The 26086-nt window shown below is 36.1% G+C and overlaps 1 protein-coding gene across 2 annotated transcripts in view; it reads right to left on the bottom strand.

Annotated features, from left to right (window-relative positions):
• The window catches only part of LOC124354949, a 75619-nt gene that overhangs the window by 37580 nt on the left and 11953 nt on the right, over positions 1-26086 (bottom strand). Inside the window, exon 1 of one of the 2 annotated variants that reach the window (XM_046805776.1) lies at positions 15503-15615. The exons of the other annotated variant lie outside the window; for it this stretch is intronic. Coding sequence (XP_046661732.1) covers positions 15503-15516 — 14 coding nt within the window. The 5' untranslated portion in view covers positions 15517-15615. Of the gene's footprint in view, positions 1-15502; positions 15616-26086 lie in introns of those variants that run through there. 2 annotated transcript variants of the gene reach the window in all.

The following is a 26086-nucleotide window of genomic DNA, read 5'->3' as shown; positions in this document are numbered from 1 at the left end:
TTATTATATCGAAATTCTCGATACATTGAAGATTTGTATTTCCCCTTCAGTTTCGATATACTGAGGCTCTACTGTGTTTGAAAGATGACTACATTTTATTTTTTTTAAGTAATATTCTATTAAAAACGTAATTTACCCAATTTAATTCCGTTGCAAATGAATCAAAATTGTACCTATAATCAATATTATTTAGTATTAATACCAATGCTGTCTGAATTTCCTACTTGAAATACTTGTAATGTATCATGGAGTAATCAAGAAACTGTGCCTATTATTCTGTCTTGAGAAAAGTAATTTTAAGGAAAATGACTTAAAAAGATAAAAAATAATCCCAAAAACACCGACTGTCACGTTAATATTAACGAAAATTTTGTGGCATTCGTCTTTTTCAGGCTCTTTCACTTAATTTTGACTCTTAGAGAGTTAAAGTTCTGGGAAGGGAGGGGGACTTAGTGAATGTCAGAGCAACGCATTGTAGACTACTACAAATCGAGAAAGTGAAAGAGTTAACACAGTTACACAGACCGTTTGAAATGTATAGAAAGGACATATTATATTGAGTAGAAAAGTCAACCATACAGCTGTGTTGGATAGCTCATAAATTAAGCAAAGATCTTGTGAGTTTGATTCCATCTTTTGTCTTCTCGACAGACAACTTTTGAGACACTTTAAAATGTTAACCTTTAAAGAGATAAAGTTCTGGTAGAGGATGGTGAGTTGCTGAATGTTTGACAACTCACTTTACTACCACCGAGAAAGTAAAACAGTTAACACAAACAGTTTGAAATGTACAGAAAAGATAGTAAAGTAGACCATACACATAAACATTGGATAGCTCACAAATAAAGCAAAGATTTTATGAGTTTGATTCTATCTTTTGCCGTCCCAACAAACGTAATTCATAAACTGATTGAATTTGTTTGACGATTGTATACTATACGCTGGAGATAGTCTTTCAATTAAATCGGTGATCACTCAAAATGTAAAACAAGTAAAATCAGTACCACAATGTTAAATGGACCCTTAAAAACATTATGAGAGGCCCTTTCGAATAATTAATTCTATTGCAATAATAGAATGTTTAAAGAATATGTTATGATACAAATAAAATGTTTTGTTTACACCGACAAGAGATTCAATGGTTAGGGTTGCACTGGTTTGTTCTCAATTAACATTGTTATATCAGTTTCTTTAATCAGTGGCTAAATAAAATTTAATTCAGCCACATATAATAAATAATAGCCTTATTAATTTAAATATAAACTGGCCACTTCATCATTATTAGGCATTTTGAAAGGCTGCATGCTTTGACTGTAAGAGACATACTGTGAGCGCTTGTTTATAATACTTACAGTTAACTATAACTCACTACCCAGCATCCACTCCTTGAGGTCACTGTAACACTTTGATCTATGACAATGGACGAGAAATTTTACTGTCACTCAAAATCATTACTACAATTAATTTAGAAATATGAAACAGATTTCTGGAACACACTGAGTTCCAGGGCCACGGTCCACAGTAAGAGACAGATGGGGTCTTTGTCGAGCAAGATTAGGTACTGAAAAAGAGGTTGTCAACGTCCAACACGTGTGGGAGAGGGAAGGACGTATAATCAGCCCCCATGTACACGATGTGACAGCTGTTCTGATAGATGGTGCATCACACCTTACGTCATTTGTTCCCGCCAGACTGTTGATAGATTCGGACAAAGAGCGTGTAAGATTACCCTGCAGAGACAAAGCGCATTCATAACTATTCAACGGCCACTAACACATCTAACAAGGTTAAACATTACTAGTAAAGGAGGACTCTAATATTTGTACAAGATACAAATTTTAGTTTTTTATTTCCTTGAATGTTCACAGGTTAAGTAGTTTTAAAGTGTTAGTTAATCACATGTAGAAATGTCTAACAAAGAATTTAGCTAAATCTCTGATTGATACGGTAATACAACACCTAATTGCTTCCAGCCACAAGATAAAATGTCCAATTTTCTGGAGTGTACAAAAAGTTTTACCCTGCAGAGACAAAGCGCATTCATAACTATTCAACGGCCACTAACACATCTAACAAGGTTAAACATTACTAGTAAAGGAGGACTCTAATATTTGTACAAGATACAAATTTTAGTTTTTTATTTCCTTGAATGTTCACAGGTTAAGTAGTTTTAAAGTGTTAGTTAATCACATGTAGAAATGTCTGACAAAGAATTTAGCTAAATCTCTGATTGATACAGTAATACAACACCTAATTGCTTCCAGCCACAAGATAAAATGTCCAATTTTCTGGAGTGTACAAAAAGTTACTATATACGATATTGTATATAAATCGAGAATAAGCGAGGTCACTCCTTCAAGGACTGACTAATGAGTGATCCAATTTATACCAAAACCCATCAACGAGTGCTAGAAGCTAACCCTTAAGGTAAGATTTCCAAGATAAGGAATAGAGGTGTTTCTTAGTTTAATACTTTTATTTACTACAATTCTTATAGGTTTAGATAATATGAACTGAGCTACCTAAGATTCCTGTTGTGATTTATTGACAAGAAAAAAGCAACTGTTTTCTGCTCCCTTTGCACAATTGTTACATGTATTAAACATGCCTTTTATGTTTCATAAAAATGTATTTTTTGTCCCTCTTATTCTATGAATATAGTGTAAATAATTCAATAATTTTTGCATGCTATTTAAGTGTCGACTTTGTGCATTCTTTTAGGCATCTAGATTAAAGACTGTATCAATTATATCATTAAAGCTTTCAGAAAACGTTGAAACGTTTATCTAAGTTCATGAGATATATTTGGAATTTCACAAAACTTTTTAGTAAATTTTGAATATTTCTGAGAAGAAAATTGAAAACTGTAATAAACTGGCAAATGTGACCTGTGAAATTTAAACCGTGAACAATATCAGAACTAAATTTGAGTGGTTACATATTTAGCATATTTAGGTAACGAACGTTTTTATTTGCTCATGGATAGGCAAAATTCGTCATGAAACAATACAACTAATAATGTGACAATATTTAATATGAATATACTTTTTTTATAGTTTAAAATTTAAAATATGCCCTACGTTATGCGTTAACTCAATAAAAAATTTCTGGTAATATCAATTTTGAAAAGTTTTCAAACTAACTACCTACAAGTATGCATAAAATAAACATCTTACATACAGTACGTCTAAAATCCATAAATATATGTTTTGGATTTTAGAAAGGAAATTTCTATTACAATACTTTTAAAGCAAAAGAAAGAGATTCAAACCAAAAGTATTAGGTCGATTTTGTAACGAAGTACTGTTAAGCTCCAACACTTCTAGACTTTTAGACTTATTATTAGACTCTATTATAGACTCTATTATTAGACTTTTAAATGTTTCAAGACTACTCATTAATCCTTCTCAGATATTAAAACTCTCAATAGTGTTCTTCACTCAGGCTCAGACACAAATCCGGAACTTCTAAGAGTCTAAAACTTTTAACTCAGATTTTAAACTCACTACTCTAGCAAGTATCAGACGCGTTCACATTTCGAAATGCATACAGTATAGTACAATTTACAAAGACTAAGTAAATCTGTAATTACAAAATTAGGAAATATAAATGCCTCAATTACATATTTAGATCGAAAATATGCCGAACGATTAATTTGATGAGTGATACACTACATTAATATATAGGTTTTAATGTTAGAAAAATACCTTGTTAAAATAAAATAAGGTAAGAAGTCATTTTAGGAGAGCGCCTAAAAGTATTAATTACAATGACAGAGGATATGCAGACACTGTGCCTAACCACCTCCTGGTACTTTAGTAGGACAATACTTTTTTAATGCTAACAGGAAAATTTCAACAGAATCACAGATTAAAAGACAAGAAAGTCTACATGTATACTAATATGTAGAGAGACTGTACCTAACCACCTCCTGGTACTTTAGTAGGACAATACTTTTTTGGTGCTAACAGGAAAATTTCAACAGAATCACAGATTAAAAGACAAGAAAGTCTACATGTATACTAATATGGCTAGCCCTAATTCGCTTCGCTCATGGAGAAGTAGAGCGACCACAACGAATGTAGATTTACTTTTACTAGAGAGAGTCCGCCAGCTGACCTCCAATTTGTCTACTTGGTTGACCGGCACTGAAATAGAAGGTGATCTCATGTATATTGGAAATGTATGCTTTAGATCACCGCAACGAAAATTGGTCACAACAAAACAAACAGATTACATGTATCAAAATGCCCCGGCGACTATAATACATTACGTTAGTCCCTGACTGTTGACATTCGGACAGCCTTGTACGCTGTGAACACTATGATCGTTGTATGCATCGGCTTCAGACTGTGGGAATATTGTTGTGTGCGAGATACATTATAATCTTTTTTCTTTGGACACAATGTGAGCTATTTATGTGGAAAAATGGTTGTACTTTTTTACATTAGCTAAACTTTTTACATTAAAATTGTATATAACATTGAATGTATACAATGTGACCTTTTGATGACAGTAAAACGTCAATAATGAACCTCAAGAATACCCTTCCCATCGAGTCAAAAGTCTCGGGTGTCAAGGATGTCCATATATTAAACAAGTGCACATTCTAGATATGCAGATAGATTTTAGAATACTTTAAATCTTATTTGTTGTTTCTAACAATAAATTATAATTGCAAAATAATATTAAAACTCACTGTAAATTTTAATTTCAATAACTAAAATCAGTTTAAAAGATAAGTTATGTCCAACACTGATGTACTTCTTAATTTTGGACTGTGCTCTATGTATAAGATAATTATATTTTTGTAAATGTGTCTGCTTTTGAATCGACTGTGTTCATGTTTATTCCAAAGAAGACCATAGCAATTAAAAGGTCTCAAACATTCATTTTATGTAGTTGAATTTCCTACCGCTGGATAATGGATTATATATTCCGTATCAAAGGAACTAAAACTCTTTCCAGTTTTCGGGTAATATTTTCGTATCTCCCAAAATTCCTGGCTTTCTACGTCCTTTGACGTTTTCAGTCCGTAGTTTAAATGTAATATCCGGATCGAACCCCGGCTTTGTACAGTTTAGTTAGTTTGATTGATGTTTAGGCCTCTCAAGTAATCAAAATTACTGCAACCTCTCAGTTTTGTACTCAAAATAACCTGTACAAGATGGAACTGAATTTTGTTGAATTCATTTTTATTTAACGTCAGATCTAAAGATATTTGGATAACTTCCTTAAACATTTTACATGAATGCAAGCTTCTTTTAATTGAAACTTAGTAATTTGGACTTAATGTGTTATTATTTTTCTTTGAGTCAGTATGTTACGGTTTCAAAAGCTTTTCGCGTATTGTGTTTGCATTGAAGCATTTTAAGTCGACCCGTTCTAAATTTCATAAATGCTCAGGTCATTAATTTACAACAGCATAGGCTTGATCTCACTTGTTTCAGAACTTCAAAAAAAGGTCTTTGAGGTTTACTATTATTAAATAAAAATAAAATCAACGTTCAAATAACGATACGTCTGAATCACTTTAGTGTTCTATGAGTAAAAAACTGAAACAAAAAGGATAGAATAAACACTAAGGTGAGAACACCAGTTTTTTGTCATGGCGAAACCAAGTTGTGGGATTGCTAGAGGAGCGGCACATGAAAAGAGCTTGTTATACAACGATTAGTGGGCGACTACTTGTATTAGGCTCGGGGATTTAATCGAGTGTTGATAGAGCAGAACAAATGCACACCGACGTCTCAAGGACACGTGGAGACGTGGGTTTGCAAGCGGGTGATACATAAAATATATATGTCCACATATTTGTCAGGGGGCCCAAACAACAACCCACTCGATCCGCGGACATATTTGGGGGGGTCATTTACATAACGTGGTCGCTTTCTACATTTACGACACCTTTCGCAGTCCGTTTTGGTAATACTGCAGTGTTGGAAACTCGTCATGAAACGTACCTGTATTATGACTAATATCAGACATTCTCCCTTGAATAAGTTTGATACAAATCTTAGTATTAAGCTTAAACTACATGAGAAAACCCCCTATTAAAGATGGAAAATCATCATTAGATGGGTAATTATTATGCCTGAATTTGGTATAAATATACTTGACAATGTGGAAACATGCAACAAGAGCTGGACAAAGTTGTCATCAATTGAATTGAATTAAATCCATTCATTCACATGAGTGTTAATCACACCCCATAAAGACATTTGACGTTTAACCTACATATCTAAAGCAATGCAGTATCTACAAGCGACGGGTAAGCAACAATGGTTATTATTGTTATGACTGGACGTCATCAGTTTATTTATATTCTTAGATAATCTCAATACCATTGCAGAATGTAAGATGAAGATAACATTGGCAGTGTGTATAGTTGAACACTACTCTGCAGGTCTCCAGGGAATGTGGGACGTTGTTGGCTCTCGGACAAATTCTTGACAAGTGATACACATTCACTCCAGTGAATTCCAGCAGAATTAGAATAGGAACTTGCGCACGCATTTGCTTGCTATCTCGAGGCAGTAGAGGCTTTATTTTTTTGCTATGCTAGTTAAGAAATAGGATTTTTTTTCTTGGAAGTCAATTATGTATTTTCGTTCCATGTCTAATTATCTTATCTAACAGTGATAGGTGAGTAGCTACAACACGTAGAAAACAGATATCGAAAATAGATGATCATATTTAAACAGGATTTGAACTCACGCTACAACTAAATCACTTGGTACTCTAGGGACTACAGCCAATCCAACGAATTCTATTAAGGGTTCTGAGAAATTCAATATCTTTAGTGCGGTTCAAGTTTGTGACTCGCTAATCAAGCGTACAATTCTAGAGTAAAAATCGAAGATCCATCCAACCACATATGATTTATTCTCCTAATCAATGTATTAATCAAAAATTGTTTCCTTTGCAATAAATTGTCCCTTGGTCTGTAAATTAAATGAATTTATATATAAGGAATACAATAGTCCCTACGAAATTATTTAAGCGATTTTAATTAATTAGATTATTACATATTGTTAAAGTTTTTTACCCATCTGATATATTATAGAAGTGGATGAAATAAATGTTATAAGCTACTCGTTTGAGTTTTTTATGGCATGTATGAGAAAAATGCATAGCATGACAAAGTATGATCACAGTATGACGAAGGTAATTCTTAAAAATCTCTGAACTGTAACACCATTTCATATCCTGAAGAACGGGGATATTGTTAGGGTTAATGACCGTCCAAGTGGTTAATTCACGGTATTAAAATTACTGGTACAAACAGAAGGTCTGAGATAGAGTGCCTAGACAGAAAGATGGACAGACGCCAGGTGCTAGTGAGTGAGTGATTGGAACGACGCGATGTCTATATACAGTGGGATGGGAGCTGTTGTCCCAGCCTACTCTCTGACACTGGGCAGTTGTATCTCAGCAGAGACGTGGTGGTCGTCGTGACAAGACATTGACACACGTACACCACACCACGATTGTGGGGTAAATCCACGGAACTCACGTCCACCTGACAAGATCTAGTGGTTTCTGAGAGAGTAGTACCGTAAGTAGAACCAGTCGTGTTCCCAGCCTACTGCCAGACACTGTGGGCAGTTGTATCTCAGCAGAGACGTGGTGGTCGTCGTGACAAGACATTGACACACGTACACCACACCACGATTGTGGGGTAAATCCACGGAACTCACGTCCACCTGACAAGATCTAGTGGTTTCTGAGAGAGTAGTACCGTAAGTAGAACCAGTCGTGTTCCCAGCCTACTGCCAGACACTGACACTGGGCAGTTGTATCTCAGCAGAGACGTGGTGGTCGTCGTGACAAGACATTGACACACGTACACCACACCACGATTGTGGGGTAAATCCACGGAACTCACGTCCACCTGACAAGATCTAGTGGTTTCTGAGAGAGTAGTACCGTAAGTAGAACCAGTCGTGTTCCCAGCCTACTGCCAGACACTGACACTGGGCAGTTGTATCTCAGCAGAGACGTGGTGGTCGTCGTGACAAGACATTGACACACGTACACCACACCACGATTGTGGGGTAAATCCACGGTAACTCACGTCCACCTGACAAGAATCTAGTGGTTTCTGAGAGAGTAGTACCGTAAGTAGTACCAGTCGTGGTCTCAGCCTACTGCCAGACACTGACACTGGCAGTTGTATCTCAGCAGAGACGTGGTGGTCGTCGTGACAAGACATTGACACACGTACACCACACCACGATTGTGGGGTAAATCCACGGTAACTCACGTCCACCTGACAAAATCTAGTGGTTTCTGAGAGAGTAGTATCGTAAGTAGTACCAGACGTGGTCTCAGCCTACTGCCAGACACTGACACTGGCAGTTGTATCTCAGCAGAGACGTGGTGGTCGTCGTGACAAGACATTGACACACGTACACCACACCACGATTGTGAGATCCACAGTATCTCACTCGAAGCTGAAAAGAGGTACTGACGTCGGTAATGGTTGTACGTCATTAACCAGTCACTGGGAGCTGTGGTCTCAGGTTACTCCCTGAGATCTTCTTGGCAGTTATAGCTCAGCAGACATGTAGTGGTTGTCATGACAAGACATTGTCTCACGTAACAACGCCGGGATTGCGTGATGAGATCACTCAAGTCCATATGACAATGGCTACTGAGTTTGGTGACAGGGACAGGAGAACCTACTTACTTGCAATGGAAATCCATTACCAGTTTGCTCTAAAACAAGTTTAGTCATGTCAACGTATAGTTAACGGGAGAGAGGGAGAGAAAGGTTGCAACTCAAGATTTCTCCGAAAAAGTATGACGAACTAATTTCACATCGATTAGGCAAGAAAATTAATATGTTATGAAGACTGGATCTGACTGCAAGACTTTCTTTCATACAATAGCTAAATCGTATGACTGAAGATGTTAGAACTTATAGGTGTACTATAGTATTTCGATGTCAGTGTATCAGTGTTATTGTATAATTACAATTCCGTACATTGCAAGCGTAGAAAACTGAATTAATATATATTCACATCGTAATGTGAATTAATAGTCATTTAAGCTCATTACTAATAGTCCATTATTTTGGTTTAACCGGATGTATATGTAAAAACTTGTAACCGGTATCATTAATGATGGATTTATAAAGATTGAAGAGATATGAATTTATTATTTGGTCAAATGTAGAGAAAGGAATGGAAGGTTCATCAAATAAATGAAGAATAAATCAATAATTGCCTTGTTAGAACCTTTTACAATTTAGGAAACTACTGTTCTTTTAACTATGTTTACATATTCCAAAAGCCTAAATTTTCTTTAATACGAAGTAGATACTGAAACTTCAGGTTGTTGAGACCATTTCAAATATTAAGAGATATGAAAACTATTTTCACTAGATAAATGAAAGTTATTCTTAAAAATGATATTCACGCTTATATAAATAATTTTTGGTGATTTAAAACCCCCACAACTCGGCACATCTTTCGAAGGTTAAAAAGCAGACATCCAGCAAACAATTAGGCAATGCCGTTAGATGAAATTTTAAGCTCGTCCAAGTCGAATTAGCTGACGATGAAAGATAACGCTGATAACGTTGGTGCCGTAAGTGGCTGAAGGTCACGAACTCTATTATCTCAGCTGACCTTACCTAGCGGGCCGCAGACAGAGTCAACCGGTCCTGGATTTATTCATCCCAGGATATAAATAATGTCGCCCGCAGGCATGGCACGACCAGTCCTCAGGTCTGACCTGCACGAGTTCAAGGTCACCTTCAGGAAATGCAAAAGAGGCTAACAGTACCACTGACCATACTAGAACTCGAGATTGTTTCTCCTGAAATAGGGATTTCTAATGGCTTTATCGAGAATTATTTTGGAAAGGAGCACATATAATCTTTATTTGAGTACGAATTGCAGTATTTTAATCACATTCTACGCCGGTATTGAATCAACCGATGGAAACCAAGGAATATTTAATTTTATAGGCTAAATACTTTACTTAGACTTATACTTTGTAATCTTGAGTCAGGGGAGCTTGTATAGATGAATTAAAATATGATCAATAAAAGATCCTCTGATAGAAAAAAAAACAATTTATTTTCGAAAAGTCTGAAGCTGAGTTCTTAATAAATCTAATGTCCTTCACGTTGTAAATCTAATATCTAATATAATTGTACCATATCATGGTATGATATTATTATTTAGTTGGTAGTTTTCAGATTATTAACTATATTAACACCTGCCTTAAATAATACTCGACTGTGATTTTATTTACGGTTGTAACTGAACAAAACTAATCGCAGTATTTCTGATATCCCTTAACGTACAACGGCGAATTATTTTCCTTTCTGAAAAGTTAGTAACGATTAAACATTCCATTTCTAAAACAAATAAGAAATAATTTAAATTTCTTCTCGTACTTTAAAAGAAATTAACACTGCCGAGCAAGGCAGAGACATTGGTGGATGACGACCACAATCCTGCATGGCAGCACGACAGGAAGAACTACGAGTATGCTATGTTACGGGGCGGACTACTCGCCAGTCGCTGCTTGTTTATCACCAAACAAATTACCCTGATACAATCGGCTCAGCCTCACGACTGTGACAACACGCGATACAATCACACAATGAAGTGGCGTCATTATCTGCAGCAACAGCTGTTATTGTTGCCAGGCGCATTCGGTAGTTTCTCCAATATGATCTCCCGTGGCTGCAATTCTGCTTGAGGGTACTGATGCCAGTTTGTTGCGGCTGTATTATGCGCGCTCAGATTCGTTCGTGGTTCAAGACAGGAGTCAGGAACAATTTTTGAGCGCATGAAAAAGTCCGAGTCGGGTAAATTGACTGCGACAAATTGAGACAGTTTGTAGTTGTAGATGAAAAAGTCTCAGTCCACAACAGCTGATATACTCAATCGTACAGTCTGGGACTCGAGAGCAAATTTGCATTGTACAGTCGCGCACCAAAATGCACCACGGAGTTTAGGAATGGGTTAAAATGGGAGAGTCTCAAAAAGGTAAAAACCTTAAACGATACTTTTTTTAACATTATTATAAGATATGTATTGGTAGGTATACATGAAAGTAATATTTTAAGTCCCCTTAATTAAGTTGGCTGACGGTGAAGTGAATATTATTGAAATGTCTGACGTTTGTTAATTAGATTGTAAAGCTAAAAAATTATAACCCATGAAAACTCTCACTTGCCCTCACCACACCTGCCGCCACTGACGATCTATATCCGTTCTCTTCAAAGTTCCATTATTGAATTCACAATATGTTTATACATCTAAGGCAAAAACTAAATTTGAATTTGAGATTAATCATTATCATAAGTGAAAACTGAACAAATTAATTAATGTAACAAACAACTGATATCAATAAACTACCCCGTCCATAAAGCACTACTATTGTAAAAAGGGTATGCGATTATTGTTTCGTTAGTGCTTCAATTACCATCGTTAGTGCTCATCTTGTCTATTAGCCTCGCCCACTACATCCCGATGAGCTACAGTTTTCAAATTGGTGCCAATACTCAAAGCTTCGTTACTGCTTCAATCCTCTAGTTAGTGCTCATCTGGTCTCTTGGCGCTATCAGGACAAATCTGACGGCGTAGATAACTTCTATTAAGATAGCCCCGTCCACTACTTCCAGATGAGCTACAATCTTCATTTGTTACCATCAGGTAGTGCTTCGTTACTGCTTCAATCATCTAGTTAGTGCTCATCTGGTCTTGGCGCCATCAGGACAAATCTGACGGCGGAGATAACTTCTGTTAAGATAGCCCCGTCCACTACTTCCAGATGAGCTATAATCTTCATTTGTTACCATCAGGTAGTGCTTCGTTAGTGCTTCAATCATCTAGTTAGTGCTCATCTGGTCTTGGCGCTATCAGGAAAAATCTGACGGCGGAGATAACTTCTGTTAAAATTAGCCCCGTCCACTACTTCCAGATGAGCTATAATCTTCATTTGTTACCATCAGGTAGTGCTTCGTTAGTGCTTCTTAATGCTTCAATCCCCATTGTTAGTGCTCATCTGGTCTTTGCGCTATCAGGAAAAATTTTGACGGCGGAGATAACTTCTGTTAAAATTAGCCCCGTACACTGTACTTCCAGATGAGGTACAATCTTCATTTGTTGCCATCAGGTAGTGCTTCGTTAGTGCTTCTTAATGCTTCAATCCCCATTGTTAGTGTTCATCTGGTCTTGGCGCTGTTACTTCACGGAAGTTAGCCACGCTCACTACTTTCCAATAGCGGAAACTTAAACACTGAATTATTTAAATAATATCATTGGACATGTACAATGAATAACAACTAATATTTAACTTGCAATATAAATAATGGTAATGACTGTACAGTTCAAACATATTAAAATATAGATATTTGAATACAGTAATATATTTAATCAAATGTCAAAGTAAGTAATGATTATCAAAACCAAATCTGTTTTGTAGTTTTGTAAAACTAATTAACCAAACTTAATACACATAGAATATTGAATATGCGAGTAAAAACTCAATAAATCGGAAAAAAACTGTCAAATCCATCTCAAGTTCAGTATCCTAGCGTTTTATGGGAAGCTGTAGATGTTAGTCGCGGTGGATTAAAGCAGTTATAAATCTCAAGTCAATCACAATAATTTAGACAACAAATATTTTTAATATAAATTCTGAATTAGTTTCATCAGATACAAGAAATAGAAATGGCTAATTATGCCATTAACGCATATAAGAATATAAAGATAATCTTAGTTAAACGATATATGCACAAATAATTATAATAAAAGTAAATTACTATGAATAAAAGTTGACGCTATAAGACTTTCCAGATCTTTTGAAAGTATACTTTCTTGTTAGCAACACCTGCAGCTTTTTTCTGACAGCGTTTTATACACGTTCTTCTAATGCGACAATAAGCATTAATGAAACTCTAATGATGCATTAACCACGTACTCTTTTAAAAATATTAGTGTTTTCCATGGACTTTCACTTGCCGGACGTATAAAGTGTTAGTTAAAAGTATGGATCACTCTAGTTTTTGATGGATAAAGATGGTATCCATACTTTTATCTCACACGGTGTAGTAGATGCATAATATTGACTGTGTTTCTACCATAAATTACTTAACTACAATGCGAGGTCCAGGATAGTGGTCTAAAGCTAGAACATCTTGGTTCCTTGGGCACAATATGGTTGAGAGATGAGTATTAAAAACGTGTTTTGGAAGCTGTTTTGATCGAGCTGTCTGTGTGACTTCGACCATCTTATTCCTATGGCATAATGAAGCAGTGACACGTTTAGAAGTTTGGCATAATCGAAAAGATCCTAGTAACTTTTCCTCTTACCTTTTGTGACAATCAGATTGTTCTTTGATTAAGGATAATTTTCTTCCAAACCCATAATGAACAATGTCGGTCAAGAAGTCAGTTTCAATTCATAATGAAGCCATAATAATACAGACATATTTTGTAGTGGAATATAACGTAGAGAAACGTTGATATACTTCGTAATACAAAGAGCGATCAACCTTGACCAGGCGTACGGCGATGGTCATCCCACAGGAAACAGTGGGTGGAGGGTGGTGTCCCGTGATATATAAGGAGAGGGAGGAGCTCTGCCCACGCCTGGTGAGCGAAGCGAGCTTAGGCTGACAAACTGCACTTATATACTACTTTGAGCCGCCTGGCGATACAATGAAGCGGGCGGAATATCAAGCAGACTTTGTCTCAAATGCATGTAGTGGGGAGTTGTTGCAATTGTTGCCGTGCAGTGGGATTGTAATTGTAAGAAGTGAGATGAACACTTTCATTATCTACCTTCTATTGTTGATATCATGCAGAAGACATCGGTTTACTATGAGAAGCACGCTTAAGAAAATACCAAGTACTACTTACTCTATGGATACTACAGTTTCATAAACTACCCTTGAGGTTTGAAGTTAGCGTTAATCTAATTATAATATCACATTTTACTTAAGAGGCCAATATTTTGTTAATCTTATAATTTTTGGATGCATGCTGATTTTAATCACTTACTTTTTTATTCCCGTTTTCAATAAAGATTAGTAAGAGAAGTTTGAATTTCAAGTTATAAAACTCCCATGTGCTGCGTAGTGGTATGAATGTGAGTGCCAGATTAGATAAAGGTTTCATATCTACTGTTAAGGCATTTGCCGGAATTTTCTAAGAAAATAATATAAAGATAAAATATCAATTTTAATAAGTTATGTATTAATATACACATATAATAACTATAAAACATTAGAAACAGTATAATCACTGTTAGTTACTCGACACTACATTAACTTTGAAAATGAGCCAAAATCTTAGTTGCCAACGTTATTTGCAAATTTTTCACTGCCTTGATGGTCAGTAAAAATCTGGACTATAAGTTATAAGATATCTTATTAGGCCACAAGATATAATACAGCAGTAATAATGCAACATTGAACAATTCTGAAAAATTATAATTTTTTAATTTAATTTTGTATCTCTTGGATTCTGAACAAGTCAAGTTAATTTATATTATATAAACTAATCAGAAACAAAACTGAATAAAAATAATAATTTTGCGTAAACTAAAGAACGTTTGGAAGAATATTTTATTAGTAATTGTATAACACAAAAGTGAAACGGATTGTTGAAGAAAATCTATTTGTGAGCCCAAATTAAATTCTTGTGTTAGATTTAAAAAATATTTTACAAATCTATACGATTTGTTTGGTACTAGAAAGAAAACGTTTAAAAGCGTTCAAATACTTCAAAAACATCCAAATTCCATTATCCTTAAATATCTGGTATTGTCTCGAGATCTTAAAAAAAATATGGCTGGAAACTTCTACTCGAACTCTACTTGTCCTACGCTTACAGTGTTGTATGTTATGGAAATGATTTATATGGTATATACGCTTACAGAGCGGGGAATATATGGATAATATACAGATAGCACACGAGAACCATAAACGATTTCTGTAAATTAATTGTCGTGTCCTGTTCTAAAACACCACATAAAACTAAGGAGTTTCTTATCTACGACAACATTCAGGCTGTGTTTTTGTGTATCACGGCACATTTCCTTTGTAACAATTTTCGAAACAGTGAATTTAAGATTTTTTAGGTGTCTCCATATTTTCAGTTTGTTACGTTAACTATTCGCATCCAGTTACTTGAATTTCAAAGAGAATAAAATGAAGGAAGATAAGACGAAGGTAAGCTCCAGCTGCATAACGTGACGATGATGGGTAACAGGATAAGCAGGCTTGCAGTAGATCACGTTCAAGTTCAGGATATGCTGGGGATCTGCGGCGGTGATCGTGATGATTACAGGGACATGGGATTATTACTCCCTATCTATCTGTGGAACTCGTTGATCGGCTCATACAACAGCTGTTAACCTTTTCTGGACTTTATTGGCACTTGCACTTTGATTGATCTTTATGGACATTGAAATCTACGAAACACTATACCAGTAGAACTAGCAAACCCATTGTCCGTGAATAGTGACTTACCAGAATAGAAACATCCTAGCACAGTCCTGAGTTAGCGAGATCACATGTTATTCCCACGCACTGTAGTAGGCTCGACTGTCCTGCCTGAACCCTTTCTTGCACCGCCCTCCCCCTCCTCCGTCGTGACCGGCCCTCAAGGTCCTGCACTTGCACCTTGCACAACTCGGCCTGTTGCAGACAACCGCAGACTGCATACTGTCGCAGTCACGGGCCATTAGGTCTAATTGTCCCGGCCACATGTGGCATTTCGCAGACCGTGGAATGAAGCAAACTACTCTCTCAGTATTATGAGATTCCTGGTGTGGTTGTTTAATTGCGACGACTAGGCCGAGAGCAGCTACAGTGGAAGATGATGGTCGTTTTGGTACGAAGAACAGCAAAGTAATCACACTCATTATTCCGTTCAGAACATCTCTTATTATCCCAATCAGCATAACAAACAGCTTAACGATTATTATTTCAGATTCTGGTAACGAACACGTAAACAAAAGCATTACGTCTTCTTTCTTAATGGGCACCCACTATGGTTTATTTCGTAATGCTGGGGAAGCGTTACTGTAAAACACCTAGTCTTAGTGTGTCCGATATTGTAGCTTATAAAACCAAATATGTGTAATAAAGTAATCCCGAATATACTGTAGGTGGAATGTCACGCATGATAGCGCATTATTTTAGTAATAAGAAAATATAGTAGAATAAGTTACATTTTTTAGAAAAAATATAACTATTGTGCACAATAACATCAAACTATGCCACTGACATTAATTAACTTGATGGACTTGGAATAATGAAACAATAGCAGAGAGAAGAGGAGGTTTAATGGGAGACACGATGTTAAAAGACACGACTAGTCATAAAGCTCTCCGCTAGAATGAAATTGCACACTCTCCCGTATGGTGATGTAACAGCCGTGGCCGGGTTGAACAAGCGTAGAGCTCGACTATGCTGATTGGGCGTGCCGCTTGATTTAGTCGTTTACACGTGTGATTACAGTTAGCAGTTTAATTAGGGCAAGAGTCTACACTGATTGTAGTGGCAGTCGAATATCTAGTCTGTCCTCAAGGATAGAAGAATTCATAAGCGAATAGTTCCTTACATTATCTAGAAGTCAAGTATGCTGATTGGGCATGAAATTAGATTTCGTCGTTTTCACGTATGATTAATGCCAGCAGTTTAATTAGGCCAAGAGTCAGGACTGATTGTAGTGGCAGTCGACGATCTAGTCTGTCCTCAAGGATAGAAGAATTCATAAGCTAATAGTTCCTTACTTTATCTAGAGGTCGATTATGCTGATTGGGCATGAAATTAGATTTAGTCGTTCACACGTGTGATTAATGCTAGCAGTTTAATTATGCCAAGAATCTAGACTGATTGTGGTGGCAATCGACGATCTAGTGTGTCCTCAAAGGTAGGTATTAAAAAAACGGTTCTTTACATTATGTAGACACTTGCTTTAAAATGTAAGAAAATAAAAATAAAATAAGAAATGTCACTTTCTAGCAGGGTTAGTTACGATTGCACTTAATATTAGAAGCACAGGGTATTAATTGGGCGTGAAACTGTATATCATTAATAAGTGCTCGATACCACTTAAATGTTTTTCTGATACACATCCTCGACAAAAATGACTTCAAAGATGGCTTCGTTAATCACACAGCACAGGATAAACAGGAAAATTGCAGCTTGCAAGAGCAGGATCAAGCTACGGTACAACTCAAGGATGAAAGGGCTAGTGCGCCGATCATTATAACATATGTCTTCAATAACGTTTGTACCTGCTTGTTTATGAAATTGAAGGTCTAATATGATGAGATGATTACAGCTCTTTTGAAGAGCTTAGGACTACAACCATTTGTTCTCGTGGTTTACCAGGAGGCAGCTGATTTGCCTTTGCCAACATGGTCAGCGAATGTTACTGATCAACCAACGTGGATGACCTGATCTCATTCCCGAGCTTTGAGAGGCCAACTATATCGTTGAGGTATATCCTTCTTGGTTTAAAATATAAAGTGATTTAGCCCACAATTTCTTTCTCAAGCACTTATTGAGCAGATCTTCTTCACAAATCAGGTGAAGCCTGTTAGAATCATGCAAGTCAATTCACAGACAATTTGAGACTGAAACTGATGTAATAATGTTATGTTGATGATTTATAAATGCTTCCCAAATCTCCAAGCCGTGAAGTTGAACGCTAAAGAAATGATCAGCTAGAGTGGAAAGAGTTCTTGGGTAACCACAGCTATCGCCGAATAGAAGCACGAACAGGATAGTCAAGCCATCTTAATTTTCCCAGCGTCTTTCAAGAGCTTCTGGTATTTGAAAATGGGGTTTTTATCGTATATAAATATTAGTTATACTGTATCACTCACTCTACCAACCTTGTTTGGTCCTGACTTTAAGTTCACGCCCCCGTTTTAATTATACACGAACAAAAGTCTCTAATTGAAGTACAGAACAGATGTCAGAAAATATCGAAACATCGTAGTGTTACCAACTGTAATCAGGTAATACGATTCTGAAGGAGCGAAGGTATCGTAAGAGTCCTGCGTCACCCCGTCACTACAAGAACTCAGTAAGCAGATCATAAGGCGTCATTATCCCACGGCCATATCACGGGATGAGCGGGACGAACCCCGGCAAGCCGCCGCGAGCCGACACCTGATAGTGTTAACGAGGCCAACGACTCGCAACGTGAGGTCGAGGGTTCAATTCCCGACCCGGGGTTACACAACGACGTGACGTGACGTGTCGTGTCATGTCATGACCAGACCTGTTTTTGTTTGCCGATTCGCCATTCTCATCCACAACTGATTGATTTCACGGCTGGTAGTGCCGACACCCGCGCCGCTTTATTGTGAGACCACTATGGGTGTAAACTCACCAGTAGAAGAAAGCCGCCGGGCTAGCAGATTGAGTGAGGTTGCAAAATGCAGCCAGTAATTTTATTAGTTGTTATTTTAATTGTTTATTGAATATTTATATAATTACTATTGTCACGTAATGAATTAACAGTAACAATATTTAACCAACGGCATTTTCAACCTATGAAGAAAACTATATGATATTACAAGATATTAGTTATTATATTAGTCACTATACTATTCCTTACGAATATTTACTACAACTATAACTACAACTATACAGATTTCAGCGAATCACACACACATATTCTTTTGTCCTAAGGCGTTTTACAGTATCTATATTAATAGGCTACAAATTAGATGCTGTTTGTTGATGAGCCCAGAGCGTGTAGCTCGATTTGGCTTCATTTGATCTGAAAGAGAAATCAAGGGAATTCTTTCCTAAGGTAGTAGTTTACTGCAAACACCTACAATACAATAGTATTATCTGACTGTTCCTATAAACGGTAAGCCGCCAGTGATGAATTCAAACCATCTAGTATATTCCGGATAGTATCATTGCTAAAAAATTTAATTTAACTAACTAAGTTGTGAATCTGTGCACGTAAGGTATCTGATATTGGGTTCCTTTCATATTTTGCCACAAAATATTTACAGTAGCTGAAGGAATAAAACAGAGGGCACTAACGTGATTAAACGACATTCCTTCCGTGGCCACAATAGGTTTGAGGAAACAAGCAAGCGCAGCGAACCTAAGACCAATGCAATGGAATCACAAAGCAATGAAAAAAACTACCAATGCAGTATTAAACTGCCTTTTAAACAGTCCTGGGAGCAATAAGTCCATTTTGATCTAATGAGGATATATGATAATAATCAAGGATAATTGCTAGATATATAAAAGTTGATATAATTCCTAGAATAAACTAAGAAAATGCAATAATACAGCAAACAGAAATCGGAAAGCAAGAACTTAAGACGAGTCAAGTAGCTCGCAGGCAGGTAGATATTCCCTCTCAGAACTAACATAATCGTAAGTATTATACATGTGATGGTTTAGATGTTTCTGTTACTATTACATGACATTTATGAGCAACCACGTTGACATTTTACAAGAACAACAAAATAAAATGCACCTCACATAAAATTAAAACAAAATTATTATCCATCATGTTACATCATATGTGCTATTGTACAGGTTAACTTTTTAAAATCGGTGCGGTAATCGCATAGTATCGAGAATTTTACAGCTGGTAGTGTAGATAAAATATAAATGACTGTACGTGTTAATTTAAAAATAAAAAATGTATCTTATAAACGACCAAGTACAACTATAATTAAAATCTGAAACTAAATGTGTGAAGATCAAGTAGTCCTTTATTATTAAATGTAAATAAATATCCACAGCTAAAATTAGGAGACATTCATAGTGGTTGATTATCTCATAGAATACATCATCATTTCTGACCATATTTTAATTATATCTTCTAAGTATTGTTCTTGCATATTTGTGAATTTAAAACAAATAAAACTATAATAAAAAATGAGGAATAGCCAGTTATATTGGAAGTAAAGTAGTTTCGTTGGGGACTATGCGAAAAGATGCTTGACTTAAGAGGTGATTATAGAACTTCCTAGGTGGAGATGAGTTGTGTGATACTAACGATTTCATTCTTTCTTCGAAAACAGAGTTTATTTATTCTTACCAACCTGCGGAAAATGACTCCACAAGGTTGTATACTTAGAAAACAAGCAATTTCCTAATTGTATTTAACTTTGTTTACCTGAAACATAAATATCGTGACTTTAGGGCATATCGAACGTGGTCTGATGTTTACTCTTTTACAGTTGCCGCCATCAGTATATTAGTGGGTGGAAGAAACTGTCTGTGTATTTATATTGAAGTAATCTACGATGGTATAGCTTGATTCGAAATAAACCTCGGGCATGAGCACTGGCAAGTGATCGTATTGTGGTGGTATGGATGGTCTACATACTCGGCAGATGGCGGATGGCCCGGCGTGTCCAATCGGAAGTGACGGCTAGGATTACTACGCTGGGCAACCTACGGCCGTGTGACCAATCGACAGGTGATTACCGGTACCGGGCATCACCGAGGAGTGTCCGAGGACATGGGATCGTCGCCGCGCCGCACAGACACGAAGGGACAAAAACAGCCGCCGAAGCGAAGACGTGTGAGAAGTGTGACCGATCGACGATTCTAGAGTGTGGAAGAATGGCTAAAGACCATATTAGTGTAGCTCACACAAAGGTGTGTTTTGAAGGTTATCTGATCTGGTCAAAGCTGTAACATCGTCAATAAAAGAGGTGGAAAGACCTAAATGTCATTTATGCTCTGAGTGTGATCGAAGGGCTTGATGTAGGATGTTCTGAGGATAGATCTGTTTTAATATTGAGGCCATGCATTATGACAACTCCTCATATCACTACTGAGTTCAAGGAAAGTTTGCGCCTCGCGCCGGAAATTATGAGATTTTATTGGGCATCTTAAGAAATTTGTAATAAGTGGAACCACCAAATCTCTACGAGATCACTCATCCGTCCACTGTACCCATAAATTTTTCCAATATATGTTTGGGCAATACTGCAGACTGTATTGGAAACGGTGTTGGAAGGATTAAGGCCAATTTCGTACACGAAGAGAGGGTATAAGGGTGTAATTTAGAATCATGAAATTAAATATATTTAATTTATTAACAAAACAAAAACGTTTGTTAATGACCCCGTCCGGTTATGTAAGAATTTAGCCGATCATTCAGATTATCACAATCAAACCTACAAAGAGATAACCATTCATATAAACTCATTCATAATCCTAATTAATCCCATTCCAGTGATCCCGATGTTTTCAATTCAGCGGTCTCCTAGTTAAATGCAAAAAACTCGTCAGCACTACAAAATGCCTAATAATTTCAATTAGGTTTTGACCGCTTCGATCGATGGTTTGATGACATTAGGCAAACTCTTCAGGAAATGAACCCACCTGCAACAGCAGGTGTTTATAAACCGCCTGTACCTCCCAGTATGGTGGTGTTGTTCCTGCCTCTAGTCCCTTTGTTCCCCTGCACATCATACCCTTTGTGAAAGCACATTTAGAGATACACAAAAGTGTTGTTTCCAAAACATAACGGCAAAGTAAAGTTGAACAGATGTAGGTTTTTGAATGTTTGTTTGTATGACATCACTGTATACCACATTAGTAATTGCTCGAACTGATTATTCTTTTATGCCGAAACGCTCTAAGAACGAAGTTCCTACATCAGCACCCCACAGTGTCCCTCCGAAGGACAAATCATAATACATCACTCCTTAAAACGCCGTCATACGTCAGTTCTTAATACGCTGTCATCAGTACTTGAGTAAAAGGTATTTAGCCAACATTCTCAAAAAATAAAAATACCTGAGGATAATTTGGAATACACAGAATTGATATGAACATCCCAGGTCAAACCTTGATCAAGGAATACTCCTAGGAGTTTAGTTGAATTAAGCTCCTCAACCACGGTTTCATGACAGCTGGACCATATTTAAGGTCTATAGACTGCACAGAAAAATTTATAAAGTTTGTTTTTGCCATGTTGGTTTTCATTAATCTGACAAAACTGTTGTACACAATCATTCAAATCTGCCAAGGTAAGTTCCAATAAATATAAAACATTTTCACTGACTCAAAAAAATTGGCCTCAGTATGAATCCCTGTGGGACTCTCAATCGTAGCTTGGTCGATTTCCCCTGGTGAGACTTCAACCTGTTAAACAATGTTTTGTGAACAATACAGTAAAATTCATTAGACACATCGAGAAACACTCTAAAGGTGGGTGGATCTTCGATCATCTAGTACAAGCGTCTTGATCAGTTTTACTACAGCGTCAACTGTCGAATTACCCTTTCAGAAACTAAACTTGTCAGTAGTGAACTGGTTGTTTTCCTCTAGAAATCTTACTATTCGTGCGAAAAGTATCAACTATAGGTTTAAATGTTGAGTCTTTAAATTCTCGTTGGAACCTATTCCTGTGTATCTTAGATTAAATCACAGTCTTACAGTTGGATTATGATCCCATATTAATGATATTGAATGTACAAATATGACCGTATTTATGTGTGAACTGCCGGTTCATTGGCTCTTTACCTATCAACTTAGCCGTTAATTTGGGCAATCAAACAACATCAGAAGAGTAATATCACAAAGCCATGATCTGAAAATTAACTTTAAACATAATAAGTAATTACAAATGATGATTCTCAACAATTAATTAATAAATCATAAATCATTTTAAGCATATAGGATGTTTATTGAAATTAAGTTAATTTTGTTTAGTTTTTATCCACATTACTTATATTCACTTGTAAACATTAAATACTAGTTATTATAAACGCAAAGAATTGTTAATAAGGTAATAATCTTTTTTATCAGTTTGGCCTGATTAGTTCATGCTGTGAAGCAGTACAAAAATCAAAGACCATAATACCTACTGCAATCGCCCTCGTGGTATTTTGGATTTTCTTCGATCATGGCCTCTAGAATTCAAAACCAGCATAATCCGAAAATTTATAATATCCGACTGAGCCAGAAGGCATATTTTTTTACAATTAAAGTTTGTTATCGTAACTTATCTGTTATTCCCTACATATAATTAAAAAAAACGTATACAGCGTGAAATTTTGACTTAAAACAATTGTATTTAATTACGTGGTTTACTACGTTCAACCAAAATGTAGTGCGGTTATCCCACTATATCCAGGAGTATTTGTATTCTTTGATTGATAAACGTTAAGCCTTTTAACCAGTATTAAATCTATTTCCTATAAACCCTAATAAATGAGAAAGTTTCTAGAAGGTCCTTGGATTTCTTCAGTGAAAACTCTGAATACTGGAATCTTTTATAATCGTAAATCTAGACTTGTAGTGAAACGTCTTCTGAGAGCCTGTTTTCTAACAATAAAACGTAGTTTAGGAGGACCGATTCCCCGCCAGTTTCAACTACAAGCTACAAGTAGACGACACCGCAGAGACGAGAGGCCCCCAGACTCGTGGGGTCGGTTTTACAAGGTTGTTTGTTCTCGTTATTTCAATTTTCCACTTTCTCCCTCACTCAGTTTAACTCTCGACTATCAGTTTAATCCGTGATCCACGAGTCTCGTGGTCGTCTTAGCAAGTCGCTTAGAGCACAAATTTAATAAACTTCAGACTTCAAATCTTCTACTGCACATTATCTCTGGACAAAATTCTTAAATATTTTGTTCGTTGAGTATAGAAGGTTATCAAGTCATAAGATCCTATTGTGAAGTTAAGGGTGGACCCATCAATAGGCGGAGGGATGATCGTGTCCTTGCATTGGTCTTATGGAGCAAAAATTACGTTAAAATTCACAGAGGTATGTATTTTATATAGTCTTGTTAAATAACTTCTATTTCTCAAAAGCCGTTTTAAAGTGATAAATTTTTAAAATCTAAAAGTCATAATGAAATATACAATACTATTCTACCACATCATATAACATTAAAACACTTTGTCTTAAATATCATAACAAAGAAAAAAATAAATAGGACCGAAGAAATTTACATACGCTGCATATTTTTAATTTGATGTGTTCAGTGTATAAAAGTGTTTTTAATTTTAAAATACGTCGACAAATTTAAAGGTATTGGTGGTGCTACAAAACTACCCAAAATACCTGCTTTCGATTGTTCATCATAACTTGTATTCATAGGAAGTTAACTGCTATTAATAAATTTCCCAATGGTTGACATTTGATAACATACTAAATGTACGGTAGTTATTTTAGTCGTCATATTACTCATTTCTTATGTATAGAAAAGTTTACAAAAATACTTAAATTCAGAAAATGTCATGAACATAATTTTAAAACATGTAACCACAATGAAACTATAAGAAATCTTTAGCTTCGCACAAAAAGTTCACCGTTGGTTAAAATTGGTATTCTTGTTGAAAAAACACAATCTTTCATGATAATGACAAAAAACTAATAAAAACATGTCATTAAAGAAGAACAGAATCATGTGCATTTGTGACAATTAAAATATATAATTTGATTATTTTTTTGTCGAAGCAATTACCACGAGTTACTAAAACGAATGTGCTGAAAGGATATATTTGCACTCCGTCATATCATTTCCCTCTTAAATTCTGCGTTAACAACAATTATATATATATATATATATATATATATATATATATATATATATATATATATATATATATATATATATATATATATATATATATCTCACTATGTTCAGGAACATTGACCCTTTGGACACGGATGTAACAGTTCTGAGTATTTTACAATTAAAACTGTATTCATGCACCATTAATAAGATTATTTATAAATTAATTTCTTCTGCCGAGGAGTTAAAGAACCATAACCGTCGAACCGCTCCACCGAATGCTTGCCATAAAAAGTAAATAGGCGGAGACAAAAACCGGTGTCGCCACCAGTCAGGATCAGTGTGACTGCGACAGAACCGCACCGGGACCGCCACGAGTCTGACCCGAAATCGGCGAACCGAGGTGAGCAAACAGCCGAATGGTCGGCGAGCGATATGAGTTGTTCGGCCTGGACCCGCTGCTGCCAAGACAGTACGGCCACTAATCACCTCGAGGGCCAGTGGGGAGTTAATTAATTAACAGCGGTTGTCTGCGTTATGGAAACCACCTGATGGGATTGAGGTCAATTGCATCACTCGACCAATAATGGCTAGTTGGTACAGAGAGCGCAGCGCGCATGAGAAAGAACATGTTAGAAAACCCGTAGAATGGCTTTATTATAGAAAATCTCATTTTATGCAGTACAATATTGTCCTGTACTCATCAAAATCATATTTGAACTGCCGAAAGTTTCAAAACAGTACTAATCTCAAAAGTGGCTTAATCAATTTGGTTAATTCTGAAAAAAAATTTCTTGATGTCCAAGGAAGGTTTATGTGGAGAAAAAGGGTGAAGTTTCCCAGAACAATAAAAAAGATTGATTGTAACAATAATATTTATGTTTAATATTCCAAATTTAAACAGTAGACATTTTTTGACCCTTTCAAACTTTATGTGACGTTTCAGCTGAAGTTCGTCAAAGAAGCTGAAACATTTCTTTACATAAGTACACAATGCTTGAGTAGTATAATGCATATAACAAAGGCAAAGCTACCATCTAACTTTTATTCCAGAACAAACTTCTACAGCACAAAACCTACTTATTGTAAACGATTATTTGGACATTTTTCATTACCTCAGTAAGGATTTAGCTTCTTAGTCCTATATATGTATGTACATTTTCTACATCGTATATATTTCTACATTTCTATTTTATACTGGAATTCTTATACAAGGGCTAAAAAAAGGAATTTTTACAGAATTAGGTTACTAAGACCTATATTTATATTTCCCTCATCGGGGTACATCAAGGCAAACTAAGCTGTGACGTCGGATATACAATTCATTAGAACCAGAAATGCTCCTACACGGCAAATCCTGATGTAAAACACAGCCCCTTAACCTCTGGTCCTCAACCAAGAATACTGAAATAGTATTTTCCTGATGTATGCCTGCTTAAGTTTGAAAAACATCATAGGGCTCCATCATCGTACATCATAAGTACTTTTACTAAATAGGTCGCGGGCTTAGTTTAAAAATTGCGTGCGTAGCGGCGGGTAATTTTGAACAAAACTAATAGATCGATTTCAAAGT

This window comes from Homalodisca vitripennis, chromosome 2 (genome assembly GCF_021130785.1).
Source record: "Homalodisca vitripennis isolate AUS2020 chromosome 2, UT_GWSS_2.1, whole genome shotgun sequence".
Classification (NCBI taxonomy): domain Eukaryota; kingdom Metazoa; phylum Arthropoda; class Insecta; order Hemiptera; family Cicadellidae; genus Homalodisca; species Homalodisca vitripennis.
The sequence above is the reverse complement of the archived record's forward strand: the minus strand, read 5'-3'. Positions and strand labels throughout refer to the sequence as shown.